This window comes from Lissotriton helveticus, chromosome 9 (assembly GCF_964261635.1).
Source record: "Lissotriton helveticus chromosome 9, aLisHel1.1, whole genome shotgun sequence".
Classification (NCBI taxonomy): Eukaryota; Metazoa; Chordata; class Amphibia; order Caudata; family Salamandridae; genus Lissotriton; species Lissotriton helveticus.
Window position 1 is genome coordinate 873,026,862 of NC_136070.1, and position 16,060 is coordinate 873,042,921.

Sequence of the window (16,060 nt, forward strand, 5' to 3'; positions counted from 1 at the left end):
TTTTCAAATGAAAACCCTTCCCCCCTCTGCCATTTCATGCCTTTTCTGCATTGCAACCACCTCTTGGAAAACTTCTGGTGTTTGCAAGTTCACACAACAATGTTGCAATTGAACTCTGAACTCTCAGTGCACCTGCATATCCAGTGCATTCTTTCATTTAATGATTTTTTATTGACCATTCAAAATACATCTTTCAAATAACTCATCCGTGCACCCTAACTTTCTGTTTTCAGCAATCAAAATCCACCAATCACTGTTACTGCTTCATGAACACAGAAACTCCACAGTTTTTTTCATTTTAAACTCTCATTTTTTCAACTGCCATTTCATTGCCACACTTCATCTGACTGCAGGAGAACCTTCTCTCACCATGTTTTCTGTCTGGATTGTTGGACATAGTTATATTCACTGGGCTCAAAGGTACACTGAAAACAGGAATTTACCTAACCTCAATTTACAAGATGTGGAAATTAAGTGGTTTGGCCACAGAGGATTAAAATGTCACCAATTGATACCATTGGTGAAAACCTTTATGCATTTGCCCAAACCTGACCTGTTAATTGTGCACTGTGGAGGTAATGACTTGGGCACTTTGACTGGTGTAGGTCTGGAAATGCTTTTAAAGGACACCTTTGAGCAATTAATGGCACTTTTTCCTCAGACTGCCTTGGTATATTCAAATATATGCCAAAGACAGAAATGGAGGTGGTCAAACCAATTTTGTCCACAAATTGAGAAGTCTAGGAAGCATGTAAACAAATCTGTTTCAGCTTACATGAGAGACCATGGAATGGGCTCCCTGTACAACAATAACTTGCGTTACTACATGCAAGATATCTACAGAGGAGATGGAGTTCACTTCTCAGATGAGGGCAACAGAATTTTCACTCTGAATTTAAGAATGTGCATTGGTACCTACTTATAAGTACCTAAATGTACCATAAACCCAAAAGCTCTTCTCAGAGCTACCCTACATCTGATCACTCACAATTATTATTTTACTCTAACATTTTTCACTAATTTTCAACAAAGTACGCTCCCTGGGGCGCTACCCGGTACGCGAACCGGGAGCTAACCTCGCGAATTTTTTTAAAAAAATGTTTTTTTTCTCGCACATATGGGCCTCCTCAGCCACCCTCACAAAACCTAGGGGGTCAAGATAAGTCTACCGTGCCCCCTTCTACCCATTCTGAACATTATTTGCCCTCCATCTTGTATCTTAATTCGACCGAAACACAAAATGGTGGACTCCCGTTACGCTTAAGGTTCGCGAACCGGGGCGCTCAACGGTTCGCGTACCGGGTCGCTCCCTGGGAAGCGCACCATCAAAAAAGGTGGGAAAGTAGTTCACAGAAAAGCCACTGGAGACAATTTCACCAAATATAGACTAGCTCATACTACATACCAATCCCTACCATTTTCACAAATTTGATTGGAATTCCATTTAGCCATTTAGCCTGTAGACCTCTCTAAATACCGTGAGGTAAATTACTTCACAAAACACATCTGAAGTGTTGGAATTGACAACCAATTAAAATGTTACTTTCATTTTCTACTTTTTTTACCTGACATTTGATTGGTTATATACCTGAATATATATAAAGGAAGAGAAGAAAACACAGCCATTTTGACTACTACTTCTTGGTGTACATTTCAATAGGATTTTCACTAATTCCTTCAACTTCTATCTAAAGGTAAGTTTTTATTTTTAAAACTGAAGTATATTGTGCACTATAAGTTAATATGGTAAACTTTTTCTGATAGTTATATACTATCCCTCTGTAGTAGTTATAGATTTAGATAGACTTCTCTGTTATAGTTATGGATGGAGTTAGGCTTCTCTTGTATAATTATGAATTTACTTACGTTAAATCACATACACTTTTTTATATTCCTACTTCCACTCTGATACTATACACTGCCCAAAATTAATCCCAACAGTGCCCTATCTCTACTAATATATATTTTTTTAATCTAAATTTCAGGCAAAATGGAAGGCGAACAGAAAGTTGAATTTCAAATTGTCCTGCAAGAGAGCAGCCAAGAAATCAATGATGAAAATGATATTGAATTTTTCGATGAAACTTTAGACAAAGAACTACTGCAATGTGTACAAGCAGTAGATAACCTCCTTGAAAATGAGGACATTTTACACCCTCAGAGACTACAATGTATATTCAATGATAATTATGAAATTTCTGACAATGAAATGTTAGAAAGTTTAATAAATTATGAAACACAATCACAATAAAAAAAAATGCTTAAAAAATAAAGAAAATAAAAAATAATCAACAAAAACAACAATCAATTAACATACAGCATTTGAAAAGTCTATCATTCATTTTTCATTGCAGTACGCTGCCCAGAACGCTTCCCGGTTCGCGGACCGGGCGCTCCCCACGCAAAAAAAAACAAAAAAATGTTTTTGTTTTTTTAGCCCCGCTGGGCCCTTTTAAAACCTCCACATTAAACCTAGGGGGTCAGGGAGGATCTAGTATGCCCCCTTATGGTCATTTTCGCCTTTGTTTTGGCCTCCTCTTGTCTCTCAATCCTACCGAGAGACAAGATGGCGGCTGCTCCGGACTGTTTAGAATGTTGACAGACACCGGAGAGCCAATCAGCTTAGCTACGCGAAGTTCCGGTACGCTTAAGGTCCGCGGACCGGAGCGCTGCCCAGAGCGCGCTTACAGATATATATCTTTTTTTAAACGTTAATTTCTCAAAATCCACTGGAGCACATATATTGAGACCTAGAAAAGGCACATCGGGCTACCAGTCCCTACAATTTTGCCAAGTTTCATGCAAATCCATTCAGCCGTTCGGGCTAAAAGTGAGGCCAACCGCCCTATGGAAAACTCAATGTTAAAAACACGTTTTGGGACCCCCCTTTTTTCTCGGCCCCCCCTTGACGAAACCCCCCCAAATTTCCAAGGGCTGCTCAGAAACAAAATGTTCCATTTTCCAGAAAATTTCAGCCAATTCCGTCCACAAACGCCAAAGTTATTAGACATAGAATTTTCAAAAATCCCATAGGGAAAAAATCCTAACTATATATACCTACTGGCGACCGCCAGTAGGTAATATATATATATATATATATATATATGTGAACCGAGGGGGTTGAGGCATGTAAGTCATGCAAGTCTATATTTAGGTGTACATCTACACTTAAAAATGGTGAATAGCAAAAAAGTGTAGACATTCACCTAAGTGCATGAGTAGAATTACACAAGAGTAAGTCTGCACTGTAAATTTCCCTTTGTGAACAAATGTACACTGTGTCAGGCTTTATGACAACTCGAAGCATAAGGAGAAAATGTGAGAACTCAGGGGTGGGCTATATTTCTGTGCGTCCAGTAGTAATGCTTATCATGTAAGTTTCTTATGGTTATACCTGTTTCTATGTTCTTTTTAAAACAAAGTTATATATAGTGTAGAAAGAGACCCCTCCCACACTATGTAGAAACGTGTTTGGTTGATGTACACCTGAAAATCATGAGAATATTAATAGTAGTAACTTTCTAGTCATATTTTTATTGGAATGTGTACCCACCCCTTGAAGCTAGGAAGTTGCAAAAGCACTTCTACAGAAATTCTCTGCCCAGTGTTACTGAATTACACGTAATGTGAGAATTAAACCTATGCATATGTATAAATCTATATTTGCTGATATCTCCACATGCAAATTTACCTTTCTGAGTTGGGTTCTAAAGGTAAGCCAGAACTAATCCTGAAAGTTAGGATTAAACAAGAGGTACAACAGGAGTAAGTCACAACTACCCATAGCAAAATCTTTGTGAGTTGGGCATAAAATGTAATTATGTGAACCATCCCTTTGCTACCTCAATGCTCTACCCAATAAACGCATTACCTGTACAATAACTCAATTGTCACATTGATTCACTTTCAGCTTCCTGAAACAGCATATTTACAGTCCATGGCACTATATAAAAATATTAAATCAAAAAAGTAGAAAAAAAAGTATAACAAATGTATTTTACTATACATATCTTTTGCCTAGATGTATGACACATATCCACGTGTGATGGATTTTCTACCAGGACCTCATCGGAAAATATTTAACAACCTAGTAGATCTTCTGACTTTCACTGAAAAGAAAGTGAAAATTAACCAAGAGACTCTGGATCTCAAAAATCCTCGGGACTACATTGACTGCTTCCTCATCAGAATGGAGCAGGTAAGTGAGGTGTTCTTCAAGTCAGACATAAACCGTTAGGTTGTAATGACAAAGACCTTTACTAGAGGTCCCTCTAGTCAGACAGGAGTCCTTGCTGTAAGTAGGTGCAGCACCGTAAACCTTTACTGGAGGTCCCACAGGCTTCCACTACTGCCCCTTCAATGTTACAGTACAAGAGAATTAGTTAGGATAGCAGAGCCTTGACCAGGGTTGTAGCTACATCTTTGCATTTAAAAGTGTAATTTAATGAATTTGTACATGTAAACATGCATACCTGGTAATGATTTTTTGCTTCAAATGTCTAGCTTGAATGTTTCTAGACATCACAAATTATGATCTGCAGGTAGTTTCTATTTTGTCCATGTTTTGCAAACCTGTCCAAAATGCATTTTGTCATCTGAAGATCTCTCTAATTTGTGTGGTTATAGTTTGGGGTCTCTGGTGTTTGGAGGGTGGGCAATTGATTCATGGCTTGATTCTCCACTTGTTAACTGGGAAAGGGTTTTCACATATTAAATGTTTTTGCATTATAACAACTTCAACGTGTAAACAAGCAAGTGTTATTAACTGTGTAGTATTCATGCCTAGAGCTTACTGTAGCCTTATCTCAGGACTGACAATAACCATCTACAAACCCACAACTCTCATTTCCCCCACACAGTCTCTACCCACACCCCAGTCCATCCCACTCTACTGCTGAATACCTGGATGCTACGGTTTTACCTCCAGAATCATCTTCACCCCCCCTCAGGGCTCTCAACCCAGCTTGAGCTTCACCCCACTCCTTTTGCTCAGCAATCCTTCACCCTAATGGGATTGGGCTCCCACCTTAGTCTCCACTAATGGTGCCAACCTGCCTGAGCACATGCCCCTCCTCTCCACTGTCCCAGGTATCTCACAACTGCTCCATATAACAGCCCATCTAGTACTCAAAATCAACACTACTTTGAATAAAATCGCATCACTTCGCATAGAAGCAAAGAAAATCCACACCCTGCAGAAACCCCTCACACCACAGAAAAACTCTGACCCTGTCACGAACCCTCTGCACTTCCCCAAACCCAAACACTCCATGACTAAAATGTCCGAGCAGAAGGTTGAATTGAAACTCCTATAGTAATACCCCCAAGCTACTCCTCTCCCTTCAATATCCCAGTTGTCCTTAGCTTAAACACCTCCCGCCTTTCTAAGCTGCCCTCCCAACTAACTAACATCCAACCCAGCCATCCTGAAAAGTGACCTACACCCATGCCCTCCTGCTGCACACTTATAAACTACAGGGCAGCAGAAAAGCATGACACTGATACAGCGAATGCCATCCTACAGCATAACACAGACATCTGCTTTGTAACTGAAACCTTGTTAAACAACCATTCATCACCTTATATCGACCTCATCTCCCCCCAGGTTTTTCAATAATTTGCAGCAATGCAAAAGTGACATTGGTGGCGGAATAGTCATTATACACCAAAGCGATCTCTGTTTAACTCCCTTTCACCTACTTTTGAATATCAAGCAGCTCACCTGTTCACATATGGACCCAAACCCCACCAAACTCCACGTCATCTATCACCCTCCTGGCATACATTCCCAATTCCTTGAAGACCTAGCAGCAGGCTAATATTGCAAACCCCACTTAAAGACAGCACTGACATCATATTAGAAAACCTAAACTTACACCTGAACAACACTCTAAAGGCCCCAGAGTAAAGGCTCTCTCCATCCTCTTGGTAGCAAATAATCTCACCCAACATTTCAACATGCCAACGCACAACAATGCCTCCACACTTGACGTAATCATCTCCAAGCACAACACACTATCTGTGTGCTCTACCCTACAATCCAACTCATCAGATCACTATCAAATTCTCTTTTATCTAAATTCCAACCATCACCGTTCTTTCCAATGCAATCATAATTTAAATATTTCTAATTTCTTTTGTTTAAATCTGTTTATTGTATTTTGTGAGACAATATTTTAATACAGTTCACAACATTTTGCAACTCTTCAACCCTGACATACACAGTACCTGTTAACAGAGGAGTATACTATACTAATATATATGGCTCCACACTTGACGTAATCATCTCCAAGCACAACACACTATCTTTGTGCTCTACCCTACAATCCAACTCATCAGATCACTATCAAATTCTCTTTTATCCAAATTCCAACCATCACCGTTCTTTCCAATGCAATCATAATTAAAATATTTCTAATTTCTTTTGTTTAAATATGTTTATTGTATTTTGTGAGACAATATTTTAATACAGTTCACAACATTTTGCAACTCTTCAACCCGTACATACACAGTACCTGTTAACAGAGGAGTATACTATACTTTGTCATCAGGATAATAAGGCAGCAATACAAACGTGGGGTAGCCTTCGGCTGCTGGAATACATCTGGAATACTAGCCATTGTGGTTTCAAAAGTAAACAGTTAATGCTGTAAACAAAGTGTGAGGACAACAGCCTTGAAGACTATAAATGGTCAGACCATTGGGCATACCTCCCCCAGCATGCTATGGTATTCAGCCACCATGTGTATCGTTCTGACAGGCGCAGCTCCAGCTAAAGGCATGGAGGTGGCAATGGTGGCTGCTGCCTAGCAGAGGAAGGTGAGTGACTGTACCAGCTATGCAATACCTATGGGCTAGGGCAGAGCCGAGTGTTCAATGGTGTGTGCCCTGTGCTTTGAGGCTGCATGCCAGATAGTAGGTCATTCTCCCACAATGTGCATACTCGCTGCTTCCATACGTCGGTGCTGTTAGGGGGGTGTTAAGTAGTTGAGGAGTCAAGGGTAACTAAAAAGAACTGGGTGGGGAGTATGGGTAGGCAGAGCGCTTATGGGCTGCCGGAGTGCAGGTTATGTCAACGCAGCAGTGCCTGAGGGGTGGCTTCCATGTTACGAGGCGGGCGGGGCACCGCACTCAAGTTAAGTCGGAGTGTGTCTGTGTAGATGCAGTGTGCAACCATTGCACGTGTCGCTAAATGTGTTAGGTTACATGTTACATGTGAGGGGACTCCATTGGTATTCCCCTACTGCAGGGCCAGCATCGAGCTCTGGACCTCATCGTTGCTCATCTGTTCCCGCAGTATTGCTTCCCAGTTTTCTGCAATTGGGATCTTATGGAGACCCAGCGCGTCTACCCTGTGCAGCACTGTGCTTTCTGCCCAGCTCAGATCAGCAGCGAGTGCTTCTAGACTTGCACCGCTGGGGGTTCGGCTAAACGCCAAAGCTTCATGACCAGTGTCTTTGCAGTGATCAGACTGAGCGCTAGAAACTGAGAGGTAACTCGCAAACGTTTATTGTTTGCGTACAGGTGTGAGATGCAAGTCTCCCAGGGTAGGGAAATGGTGCGAGCCATGTAGGAAATTAGTACTGTCACTACTGACTCCCAGTACTCCCCCAGTTTTGGACAGTTCCACAGCAGGTGCAGCAATTCTGCATCAACAAAATGACAGCGTGTGCAGGCAGCGGATGCATTAGCATAGTATTTGTTGATTTGTGCTGGCGTGAGGTATGTCCTCTGTGTAATAAAGTATTGGGTGAGCAGGAACCGCTTGTTGCGCGGGATGCCTATCAGAATCTCTAGAATCCTGCCCCGCTCAGCTTCCGTGAGAGGGCGTTGAAGATCTTCTTCTCAGTGTACGCATAGGGAGAGTAACCGTGTTGCTGTGGGAGACCGAAGGAATGCCGTAAACCATTTTATGAGATGTCTGCCCCTCCCCATCACGTGCAGGTATTGCATGGTTAGATGCATGGATGGTTCCGTGGACATGTCTTCCCAGTGCTCGTGCAGGGCAGCTATGGGCGCTCGGTGTTTTAGAAACTGCCCCGGTGATACTCTATAATCATCAATGAGTGAGGCATAAGACGACAGGGTACCATCATGATACAGATCTCCGAGATCCTGAATACCACTATCAGTAAATGACGCATTTTTCGGGACGTGATGGCACTGTGTTGACTTAGTGTACCTATTATTGAGAGCGCAGGGGCATATTGTTTAGTATTTCTTGTCAAGTACAGACTTCTGCGGGAACAACGATGTGCCACAGTTAAGAGGCGCTGCGGTGGAGGCTTCTGCTAGCGGCATGGGTGTAAGAGAGCAAGAAGGGGCTTATGATCTTGGCCTGTAAGGTCCGATGCAGTGTCCACCAGGTGCTGCTCTGAGAGCCACCCACTGTACCTGAGCTGCTAAATAGTCGTGTTCCAAGTTGGGTAAGGCAAGCCCACCTCAGTCTGTCAGTAGATATAGCTTCTAGATTGCTACTCTGTTACAGTAGGCCCCCCAGATGTGGTCACTCACTAATCTTTCCAGCATTTTGAAAAAGGCCGGAGGAAGATATAATGGCAAATTGGAGAATTGATATAAAACCTGAGGCATGATTATCATCTTTGTTAACGCTACTCAGCCCATGGTGGTTAGAGGGAGTGTTCCCAAGAATACTACTTGCGACCGGATGGGTGTTATTGCCCTTCCCAGATTCCCTTCAGGCTGGTCTGCTGAGTGATATTATACATGGATTCCCAGTTATCAGAATGTGTGGCCTCCCATTTGATGCATGTGCCATCAAGCACATATTGCGGGTCAGGAGAGTCTGTGTCAAATGAGTAGAGACAGGATTTGGATGTATTAACTACCAGCCCCGACACTGCAGTAAATTCTCATAAGATGTGTTCTACTTCACCTGGGATTGAGTGCATGTCCCTCAGGTATAGAAGGAGGTCATCTAGGTACAACGAGATGATGTGCATGCTATCACCCTGGGGGATCCCCAGTCCATGCCCCTCGATCGAAGCATTGCCACCAGCAGCTCCACTGTGATGGAGACAGAGCTGCGATGCAGAGAGGTGTTAAAAGGGGCGTGGCCTGGACCCCCTCTTTGCAACGCAGCCCAGTGGCGCTTACTGGAGTTACCTGGTGGCCTAGTTGGACCCCAGGGACCCTCAGGATTCAAGGAGCCTGAATCCCTCCTGGTACCTCTTGTAAATCCTACGCAGTGGAATTCCTGAGCGATGGTTGGTCGCCCAGCACCCTTTCTCCACCACTCTGCAAACGTGACTACTACTTAAAGTAGCATATTTCTGCACCTCTGACTTAAGGTAGTTTTAATATCCCTGCTACTAGGGCCTTACAGAGGAGGTCATGCTAATCACAGGGGTACCCCAAATCACAGTGTTCCCTAGTGTATGTAGGTGTTTTCACTGTATTTTAGCAGAACACTGGCTCTAGGCCTGGTTAGTCAGAGTCAGTTACCACCAGTACCCATCTGAAAGATTTTTGGGCACAGGATGATTTTGCAACAAGGCCTCTTTCTGCTCCTCAGTTGGTTCTTTCTGTACATCTCTTCTTCTTCCTGCACTTTTCTACGTCTTTCTGGACTTCTGTTGCCTCTTTCTGCATTTGTCATGCTTCTTTTTGTGCTTTTCTTCCTCTTTCTTCACATATCCTACCTTTGTAGGCATAGTTAGAAATTAGCATTTAAAAAACCTTTGAAATTCACTGAAATAAACATAGGTTTTAAGGACATTATAGTTAGAAACTAGTGTTTAAAAAACCTTTGAAATTCACTGAAAAAACCATAGGTTTCAGGGACATTATAGTTAGAAATTAGCATTTAAAAAAACCTTTGAATTCACTGAAAAAATCATAGGTTTTAAGAACGTTATAGTTAGAAACTAGTGTTTAAAATACCTTTGAAATTCACTGAAAAAACCATAGGTTTCAGGGACGTTATAGTTAGAAATTAGCATTTAAAAACCTTAGAAATTCACTGAAAAAAATATAGGTTTCAGGGACATTATAGTTGGTTGTAGACTTCACTAATTCAGCCGTTATAGTTAGTAGACCTCACTATAACTCGCGCCCCGCAATGCACTGCTGATGACGTCACATATTACATCACTCATGACATGCTCAGTGACATCACTGATGACATCTCAAATGACAGTGGAGAAGTGTGGCTCAGTGGTTAGAGGCGGCAGACCCACAATCTGAGATCGACCGTGGACCAGGGTTCGATTCCCCGCCTCGGCGGGTCTCGGGCTCATAAATTCCACGGTCTCGACAATTCTCGCTCCGGTGCCTACTCGACTCACGGGGTCACACTCTGCGACTCTGGGCAATAGCTTGCTTAATCTCCACATCGGCCCCTCGCGGCGGGATGCCTGGCTTTCACCTTGTGGATACCCTGCCGGGGTTTCTCACAGGGGAATACCAGGACGGGTTCCCTAAGCAAGCGCGGAGATGCCCCAGGGTAAGTCCTGCGCTATATAAGTTTCATACATTTACATTTACATTACATCACTGATGACATCAACCAGTGAATGTGTGTTTCTATAGGAATAATTTTTTTTTTTTAATCGCGGGATGCGCGAAGGATCCACGCATTTCGCCGCCGAAAAAAACAAAGCATGTATTTTTGAGATATACATCAAGCTTCCGTGTTTAGATCTTGGGTGGCTCTATAAAGAGCCCCTGTGTTTATTGCGAAATTTTAGTACCTACAAGTAAGTACCGATGCAGAGTCTAAAGTTCATGAGGAAGACTCTGTTCCCTTCATCTGTAAAATGTACAGCATCTCTCCTAAAGGTGCCATGCATATTGAAACATAGATTGTTGTGGTAAATGGACCCCATTCTATAGCCTCTTTGGCTCAAGAAAATATAGTTCTGTCCCACAATTTACACTCTAAGCATCTTGAAAGGAGGTCTTGATGCACTCATATGGTCTCTGTAAATGAAATGGCAGTTTGAAAACTAAGATTTTTCTAAAATGGTGGATAAGGTGCAGTGTTGGAAAACAGAAAATAAATGATTGGTTGTTTGAAAACCTTCTACACTGAAAACTAGGGTGCATGTGTCTGTTTTTTAAAAGCATGATTCTTATTGATTATCAGAACGTGATTGAAAATAACATTACGTAGGATAAGCTGGTATACTGAGATGTCAAGCACACTTGCTGCTTTATTTAGCAACATTTTGTGATGAACTTTTGTGTTCTTCGGGAGCCGGGATTGCTTTTTCGTATGGGGAGATGCTAATTTGTATGTGGAAATGCAATCTGCTTTGGATTTTGAAAGTGAGAACAGATTTCACTGCTGTCTTTCAAAATGCAAACTAAGTTTGCTATGGGAGGGCGGGAGTTGTGAGAGTCCCGCCCTGTCAAAGCAAACAGCAGTGTCCCGGGGGTAGGCACCCGTGGACACTGCATGAGCCGGCCTTCGGGCATGGTGGTACCCAGTGCCCTCGAGGGCACCAGGCAGAGGGCCACACAGTCTGCCTCCCGTAATACACAAATTCCCTGGAGTGGTGGTTCCCCGGGCTTGAGGGGGGTCGTTGACACCCACACACTTCTAATTTTGTAGGGGGGTTGGACATGAAAGTGGTTCAAGGGGGTTGTAAATCTGATACACAGTGTTCTGTTTTACTTTGCTTTCCTTTCTGTCATGTAGAGGATCCTGGGTAAATATAACTGTTTCTGTACAGCCAGTACCTTTTAACCCTACCCCCAAATGGCATTCTTAAATTGGCACAGATGTTAGAAGTTCACCATACTATGTTGCTAATGGTGTTGTAGTTTTAAAACTTTTCCATAGGAACTGTTAGTGGTACCAATAGACTCTGGTAAAGAGTTAGCCTCAGAATTATACTTCAAATTATGAATATAATTTCTATTGGGGAATGCTACCCCTACAAAAAAAAGACGTATATACTTTTTTTTGTTTAACTTTTATTAAAACAATTAATAACTAGAAACATAACTAAAAGTTAACAATACAATAAATAACTAGAACCATAACTTTAACAAAACAATATAATAAACAACATGTGATATGGACTGAAAATAGAAGTATGGGAGGTAATCTGTAAAACAAAAAAGAAAATTAGTGTTTAAAATTAGATCAATGTGACTAAATGCGGTGAAACATTACTAGTCAAAGTAACACTTGACGATATTTACTTTTTTTACATGTGCAGTGTGCCTGATACATTTCACTTGTCTTATAGGCTTACGTACAAGCGGTGTCTGTATAGAAGTGCCTACTGCATCATATTTACATTACAGATCAACAGGCCTTTAAAATGATTCAGAGATGAAACAGAACTAGGTGAGAGATCAGGTCATTATGCAGGACAATATTCTTTAGGGCTTATTTACAAAACTCTTGCACCACTTTGGTGTTACTTTTCTCACGTTGAAAGTGACGCAAAAGTGACGCAAGGTGTTTGTAAATAAGATCTTTTATTTCTAATGCATCTAATCAGAGGTATTGTATATCTAGGCTGCTCTGCTTACTTTGTGTAAACACTGTGACCAGCAGAGTTCACAACTTCAACTCAGCTTTGGTTCTACACGTCAGAGTGGACAGCAGCATCCATAACTTTAAAAGAGAAAGAGAAACGATGTGAGAGAGAGTGAGAGAGAGAAAACAACATTAAAACCATGAGAGAGAGAAAGTTATAGATGGAGCAGATTTACAAACACAGCCTCCACCACCCACGGACCTTCTACCCCGTTGTTGCCACCTCCTTTGCTATGCCTTATCAATCAAATCTCTTCACTTGACCTTGGGTGTACCCGCTCTCAAAACGCTTCCACTGGCCATTGTACATGCAGACTTTGGTTCACCCTTTTTATCCATTTTTGCACTTTGAGATATAACGTCCTACCTCTGTTCTTCATCTCCTACTTTCTCCTTTCAAATTCTCTTGGAAAGACCTTATAAAGGCTTCAAGAGAAAAAGTAAGAAGGCTGGGAAACCACTTTATATGTGAGTTCTGTATGCCATCCTAATACCCAATCATCTAATTTCTTGCTTGCTACCTTTCTGTAATGCACTTCAGTTGCAGAGTTCATTCTTGTCTGGCTGTGTGCGTTACGACAATATTGAATGTTTTGAAATTAATTTCCACTAGTCTTAAAAAAGGTGAATGCAAGAAAAGTTACTTGCCGCATATGCAAGACTGCTTTCAAGAGGAGACCCCGATAAAAAGTACTGGTGTGGAACTGCAAGTATGCGGAAGCACTTGCAGATCAAGCATCCAATCAACTTTGCAAGGGAAGAGTTAAGGAGATTGAAAGAGGCTCCTCCTGCTTCATGATAAGACCCAAGTACCAGTGGAGCAACACCGTCAACCTCTACTGCACAACCTAATATTCATCCCCAATTTGGAACCCTTTAAGAGAAAAAGTAAGAAGGTTGGGAGCTTTGTATGCCATCCTAATACCTAATCATCCATTAGTTATACAGAGATCCACCCTGTATCAGACCCATCTGTACAAGTGTGAATTGAAGATTATCTGCCACCAAAAACCCCTCATGTACTTATATCCGTTACTTTTTAACTTTGTCGACTAGTCATAATGAGAGTATTTACCTTAACGTTATCTGTTAAAAATGTGTGAATCTTTTTGGCTCCATACAGTAGAAAAAACCTCTAAATGTAAAAAAGAAGTACATTAGCGCATCATAACAGCAATGCTAAAAATTGTAGTACCTAAATTGCAATATTTTTTCCATTTTTTTAAGGGGTTTACCGATCTAGTACACAGTACAGTCACAACTGTTCAAAACAAGTTGTAATGGCAGGATAAGAAACATAATTTTAAATTCACAAACATAATAGAAATATCTTACTATACTATGTTGAAATTTTAAGCTGTGCCTTTTTACAAAAAAAATTCAAAGACAAAACAAAGTACCAAGTAATCTGAGTTTATGACACCACTAGGGTATTATACATTTTCTATCATAGAATGTTAAAGTCAAACCTGATGACTCCATTAGGTCCATTGCAATTTTCATTGAGCTTCTCACAATTAGTACATTCCATGTTTGAGACATTGGTGTAATGAGCGAGAACAGGAGGATATACTTTCTTCAATCTCCGCAATTGGCTGCTGACTTATGTATCATTCTGCAAACTGAAAAAAGAGTTAAAAATGTATATGTTGTACAAATGTCAAAGCTTAATTTTAATGTAAATAAAAACAATTGTTCTCAATAGGATTGGGGTTGAAAAGCAATCATCAGAGGTTTCAAACCAAGCGCGTTAGGACCATACTAGTGGTTAGACAAAATCATATGCGAATACCAATATGCTTTCGATAGGCACTATGGAAGCGCTCGGTAGGCGTTCATAAGTGTCATCCCTAAAAGCCCTCTTTCCTACTTACAACTATTCTAACAAAAACAGTTATTAACATAAAATAACATAGAGTAATGTATCTTCAACAAATTAATGTTTTTGGAAGTATCATTACCAGCATGCAAAAAACACCACAATTGTAGGTGTCCTGTTATCTTTGGTTAGATTCTATCACTAACTGCCTTTGGTCATATTCGGGACGCTTCAATATCTGTAGGAAAAGCTTTTAGAGACATACGAATGTTTATGTTAAATATTTCGCTTTGATTCAACATGTCAAGATTATAAGTTGTACGTAAAGGCATTTTGCTAGCATTATTGACTAATTTTACAAGCTTTTCTTGCATATCAGCAATACGGTACGGTCCAGTAAACTTGTGCTCCAAAAAACCTCCTTTTCTTGTTGTTCGCTTGCAATTTGTCAAATTACTAATTCTCCTTCTCTGAAGGTGTACAGCTTATATATTAGTATGGTCACATAAATCATTTGTCTGTGGGTGAAAGGTTGCACTTACAGAACGTTCTATTTATTAAAAGCTTAGATAACTCTCAATAAACCTAAAAAAAATAGGTATAATTAAATTTGGCAAGCAAAATAGGAAATAGCATTGCAATATACAAATGTTAGGCCGATATTGGTCACTCACTTCATTCACAAACTCCTGGCCTTGATCTGATAGCACCCTTTTTGTACTTCCATGATCTAGAAATTGAGAAATAAACATCAAGGAAAATTGAAAGACTTGTCTTCAAATAAAAAAATTCAAAACAACATTTTCACTTTGTATGTCAAGTGCAGGCTGAAAACGTGTAACAAGCATTTAAATGAGAAACATATGGGTTTCAGAAACAAACGTCTATAAAACTATCACAATGGAGATTTACATTTTATAAAAATATTTATAGAAGCAGGAAAAATTATACCTCACACATTGTTCAATTTCAAATGACATATTTCGCCATTAAAATCGGGAGGACATGCTTTTTTTTCATTTTGTTGATACCAGAATTCCCACTAATTATACCACAACATGACAACAGCACAGTTATCTGTCTGTAGATACATGAAACACACCAATGCTTATCTCAGAATGCTTTCATATCATAAAATGTTAAAGGCAAACCTGATAACTCCATTAGGTCCATTGCAATTTTCGACTGATAGCATATGGAGAGCAGTCAGTGGATCTGGTGTGTCGAGTTGTTGACCACCACCTGGGATAGTGCATGGGCAGGTATAAACAGCTTCTGGCGACCAGTATGTCCCATGGTTGAGACATCTGTATAATGAGCTAGAACAGGGTGCAAATCAAGTTTAACGTTTTTAAAAAAACATGGAGAGCATGCTAAAATACAATATTGGCCAATCGATTGCATGTGCATTGCACGGGGAGGAAGCAACATGTGGCGTACTACTTAATTAATGAAAGGCAGCAGGATTAAGTGATTTGCCCCGAAACATCAGCTACCAAGGCAAGTTATGCGACGTATAAGAGCTGGAAAACGTGCTAAAAAACACTATTGCCGAAAACATTACTTTTGCAATGCATGGGGCATGTGATGCACTACTTACACGAGAAAAACTACGTTGCAGTAACTTGAACAGCACGTAGCACACTGCTGCGGGAACGGCCATGTGGCGCTTGGCAAATTAAAGAAACGTGACAGGATTCAGTGATTTGCACAGAACAAAGGATAAG

The 16,060-nt window shown here is 40.8% G+C and overlaps 1 protein-coding gene across 3 annotated transcripts in view; it reads left to right on the plus strand.

The window, feature by feature from the left end:
• Nucleotides 1-16,060, plus strand: part of LOC144781938 (cytochrome P450 2G1-like) — an 878,243-nt gene that overhangs the window by 620,626 nt on the left and 241,557 nt on the right. For all 3 annotated transcript variants that reach the window (XM_078661025.1, XM_078661024.1, XM_078661026.1), the window contains exon 6: nt 4,022-4,198. In XM_078661025.1, the coding sequence (XP_078517151.1) occupies nt 4,022-4,198 (177 nt within the window). The remainder of the gene's footprint in view (nt 1-4,021; nt 4,199-16,060) is intronic.